Here is a 4,939-nt window from a genome sequence, read left to right as displayed (position 1 = left end):
CTCTCTGAACCTCTCTCTGAACCTCTCTGAACCTCTCTCTGAACCTCTCTCTGAACCTCTCTGAACCTCTCTCTGAACCTCTCTCTGCCACACTGATGGTGAAAACCTTCTCACCTTCCTCATACCAATCTGAGAGGCATTACCACAGATGTTCCTTTTTAATGCTTTTCCTCCAGTCCTGTTTCTGGTCCAGAAGACGATTGAATACTCTTTCTGGTCAATAGCTGTATTGTTAGAGTGGGATGACTGAAGTGTGGAAAATGGACAAATACCAAACATCAGTACCATTTTTATCTTTTGCCATCTATCCTTAAGAGGTTGAGAATTCAGACAATCTTAACAAACTCATTCTAGCATCATGTACACTTAGATATATAAATATGTAAAAAAAAAAAGTCATCGTTATAAAACAGCAAACCTGAATATGTGTTTGAAGGGCTTGTTATACTATTCAGAGGAATCAAAAGAAGACACAGCACATAATAATAATGACCCAGCACGCATTAAGGACAGAATGATTCCCAAACAGAGTTCAGTAAACAAGGACGTACAGGAATTAATACAAATATTCTGCCTTTTTAGCATAATTCTGTGTAATCAGAGATTAAACTTCTTTCTTTTTTGGCTCTAACTGGATGTGTGTTGGCCAATGACAGTGAAACAAACCATGTCCATGAACGGAGCTTATGAAAACCATATGACGGGCTCTGTGAAAGAAAGCAACCCACTTTCCTTCCCCCACTCTCACACAAACATTCGCAGGGTGGACCCCCCCCCAACCTCCCCCACCCATTTCTTCCAAAAACATACAATTCTTTTCCTAAATTCCCCTCCTCTCTCCTCTTTTGCCCACACTCCCTCTTGCTATATCTCCCTCCTCCAACACCCCCCCACCCCCCCTCTCTCCGCCCTCCCTCTCGGCTCTCTGTAATCGTGGGACAGTTTGCATTGTCTCAGCTCCAGTGCACATTACTTACCACAGGGTACAGCTGAGTGCACAGATAGACTGTAAACTTTAAAACAATCAGAAAGAAGTGAGAGGAGAGGAAAGCTCAGACAGAAAAACAAAGTGAATCAGAGGGAGGGAGACGGCCTGAGAAAAGAATCAGAGAATGTTCTTCCAGGTGGACGGCTCTGCTGCTCTCCTCTTCACTTCTCTGGTGCTCTTTGGGTTTTCTGCGGTGCTGAACCAGGACCTGAGAGAGAGGGATGCAGACCTGAGAGAGAGAGATGCAGACCTGAGAGAGAGGGATGCAGTCTGTAACGCAGACGGCTGCTTTGTGGTTTATTTTCAACCTAAAATCTTCCTGAGCTCCTGGAGGGCTTGCAAAGAGAGAGGCGGGGACCTGGCGACGGTCAAACGCTCGGAGGATGCCGCCACCATCGCTGCGCTCTTCTCCACTCTGGACCTGCGGCAGTCGCGCGCAAAGGTGAGCGTGTGGATCGGCCTGCAGCGCCAGCCCAGGCAGTGCGCCCCCACGCGCCCCCTGAGGGGCTTCTCCTGGACCACAGGGGATCAGGACACAGACTACACCAACTGGCAAAGGGAGGACTCCCCTGACATGTGCGCGGTGCCGCGCTGCGTGCTCATGGGCTTCAGCGCTCGTGAGCAGGGGGAGAACTTTAAGTGGCTGGACGGCTCGTGCTCTGTGCCTGTGGATGGATATATTTGCCATTACGCATATGATGCCATGTGTGGTGCCTTATGGAGTGAGGGAGCAGGCAACGCCCTGTACGCCACACCATTTAACTTACTCAGCACACTTCTCACCCATGCACCGTTTGGATCTGTGGCTACTCTGTCCTGCCCCAGCAGTGCGGAGGAAAAACAATCCGTTGTGTGCGCGCAGAGGGGGGATGGCTCGGTGGGATGGTCGCGGGAACAGCCTCTCTGCCCGGACCCCTCTGAGTCCCTCAGCATGTGTGAGCAGAATAACGGGGGCTGTGAGCAGCTGTGCAGGCCGGCGGGGGTTTACTTCTCCTGTGGGTGTGCTGATGGGTATGAGCTCAGGGATGATGGGCGGACCTGTGAGCGGTCTGATGTCTGCGCCGGGGCCCCCTGTGCGTCTGAGTGCCTGCCGGTGTCAGATGGATACCGCTGCGCCTGCTCGGATGGATACATGCTCGCACCGGATGAACACAACTGCCTGGATGTAAATGAGTGCCTTCAGAGTCCCTGTGAGCAGATCTGTGAGAATGTTCCGGGGACATTTGAATGTCGGTGTCGGGGGGGCTATTTTCTGGACGATGAGGGCGGATGTGAGGATGTAGATGAGTGTGTAAATGACCCGTGTGAACATGCGTGTGAGAACACTCCGGGATCCCATATCTGCCACTGCTATCTGGGCTTTTCTCTAGTTCCTGAGGATTCCAAACGGTGCCAGGATATTAACGAGTGCAGGATCCCTGGGACCTGCGAGCAGATGTGTGTGAACTATGAGGGTGGCTTTGAGTGCCACTGTAAGGAAGGCTATGAACTCATGTCCAATCACTATTCATGTCAGAAGCGAGGGGAAGGGGACACCCCACCTGCTGTCACCCCTCCCTTTCCTTGGATTACCCAAAAGACCGGACATGTATGGGATCCGATGGACTATGTTTGGACCCAGGAGCAGAGCCACACCAGCTGGACTACTGAGGAAGAAAAAGCTCAGGACTGGTTCACCGATCCACCGAGAGTTGTGATGTCTGATGTGATCTGGGTCACCAGAGCTCCACAGGGTGGGCTCTCCTCTGATCCAGCCCTGAACCCTGGGACCCCAGCAGCTGAGAGAGACGACGCAGCCGTGAGAGGAGCTGAGTGGCTGGAGTGGCAGCAGAGAGTACAGTCTGAAGGAAATGTTTTATCCACCCACACCACCACCAGCTCCAGCACAGAGTCCAACTGGGATGAAGATGATGAGGAGGAGGCTACTACAGCTGTTCCATTTCTTTCCACGTCTACAATCTCTGAAGGTGCTTGGAATTGGTGGCCAGGGCCAGGGCTTAGTGCAGAACATCCAGAAGAGCCAGTCACAGACAGTGATGCCCGTTCAGATTCAGGCTACCAAAATGAAGAAGAAGAAGAACAGCTCCTCAGAAGTGAAAGCTCTCAGTTCCCACCGGAGGGCTCAGAAAAGTTTACACACTCTCCAGGCGCCACTGTTCCCACCCAGCTTTCCACTTCCCAGAAAGCCCTGGGTGATGGTGGAGGGGACCCCGTCCAAAAGGACAGGGAGCAGAGACCCAGCAGCATCTGGCTCCTGGTGGGCCTCCTGGTGCCCCTCTGCATCTTTGTGGTGGTGATGGTTGCCCTGGGGATCGTCTACTGCACCCGCTGTGGTGCTGAGCCCAGAAACCAGAACACCACTGACTGCTACCACTGGATCTCTGGGGCGCATGATAAACAGGGGGCACCCAACAACTCAGCAAGGGTCAAGTCCTCCGTTTAAACGGAGAAGAGAGAGACTCCAGTTACTCAAACAGACTGTTTTAGTGCTGAGCAAGGATGAAAGGGAACCTCGATGTTCCTCTTTCTGACTGTTGAGTAGACACGGACAGATGTGGGGCAGGGCCACGGAAAACCACTGACATTTCTTGGGAATTGGGTTTTTGATTGATACAAACTGCTTTTTTCTTGTGTACACTGACTGCGAGCTGCAATATATTCTTGTGCTATGATTGCACAAGTTAGTTAAAGACTCCTCATCTGCATGTAAAAATATTTTTTCATTTCAGCATTTCACAGCTGGAGAGAGATTATGCCAAAGGGCCTTTGAAATGAATGAAATGAAAATACTTTATTTATCCCAAAAGGATGAACAGCTAAATGGATATCTATACATATGTATATATAACTTGCATTTGAAATCATTGATATGATGACGTTCTGTCTTTCTTGACTATAAAGTCTATTTTTTATCAAAATTGTTGTGATCTGTTCATTTCGATAGCAGATAGCTGTAAATAACTGTCACTAGAACTATTTTATGGAGATTTAAATGTGGAATTGTTAACTGTGAGTAAATGCCCTGATGAGAGAAAAATATATCCAGTGAGAACATGATTATGCTGACCAGTTAATCATTGAAGATATCTGTGTTGGAGCAGAATGATGGCTCTAAAAAACTTTGTGTGTACAGCTTATATATTTATGTTGGTTTCAGACTTGCCACCTGTCATTTGTACTTACTTGAATTGAACAGATTTACAGCTGTTACTCAGCTTGCCTGTTTTTCTTGGCATTTTAAACATGTGGATGTTCACTCTGCACGGCATGTTTTACAGGCGCTGATGCTCGACCTTGTTGTGAAATGGCCATCAGTTCTCTTTTGTAACTCAAATTCATTTCTATGCTCCACGTGTGTCTTTTAGCACAGCTGGATTATGTCCAGATGTGTGCAGACTTCTTCCACTCCACTTTTTGCTGCAGCTTTTCATGTCAAGTATTTTGAAAACAACACCAGTTTTCAAGAATTTTAGATCACAAAAACATGTAAATAACACAAGGAGTAAAGATCCACAGACTTTTGAATAGGCAGTGGAGATGAATGGCTTATTGGGTTATTTCACATTTATACATTGAACATGTCTGCTTTGCTTTTTGCTGTTGATGGAACTGTGTGAAAGATCTGATATATTCTCTCTGTTACATGTTCAGAACTAGTAAATTAAAAAAGATGATATTTGTTGTGAAATTTATTTACTGATCTTTCCAACACTGTTTGTAAAAAAATAATAAACTATTTCTCAACTCATACTCCTTTCACTCGCCTTAAATGGGGCCTCTCAATTTCATCTGAGAGTTTCACAATGTTTCATGCTCTCAGCAGACTGATATTACACCAATGAAAGCGTACGAGGTTTAAAGGCTTTCATGAATGACATCATTGCATTTGTGATGACATCACATCACTGCTTTGGAGCATATTGATCTGGTTGTGGTCCCTCCTTCAGCCCC

The 4,939-nt window shown here is 47.6% G+C and overlaps 1 protein-coding gene across 1 annotated transcript; it reads left to right on the top strand.

Annotated features, from left to right (window-relative positions):
• Positions 1–950: 950 nt before the first annotated feature.
• Positions 951–4,725, top strand: cd248a (CD248 molecule, endosialin a). Its single transcript, XM_075450815.1, has one exon. The coding sequence runs from the start codon at positions 1,113–1,115 to the stop codon at positions 3,429–3,431; it is 2,319 nt and encodes a 772-aa protein (XP_075306930.1). The 5' UTR covers positions 951–1,112; the 3' UTR covers positions 3,432–4,725.
• Positions 4,726–4,939: the final 214 nt, after the last annotated feature.

Source organism: Odontesthes bonariensis, chromosome 19, assembly GCF_027942865.1.
Source record: "Odontesthes bonariensis isolate fOdoBon6 chromosome 19, fOdoBon6.hap1, whole genome shotgun sequence".
Lineage (NCBI taxonomy): Eukaryota > Metazoa > Chordata > Actinopteri > Atheriniformes > Atherinopsidae > Odontesthes > Odontesthes bonariensis.
The sequence above is the reverse complement of the archived record's forward strand: the minus strand, read 5'-3'. Positions and strand labels throughout refer to the sequence as shown.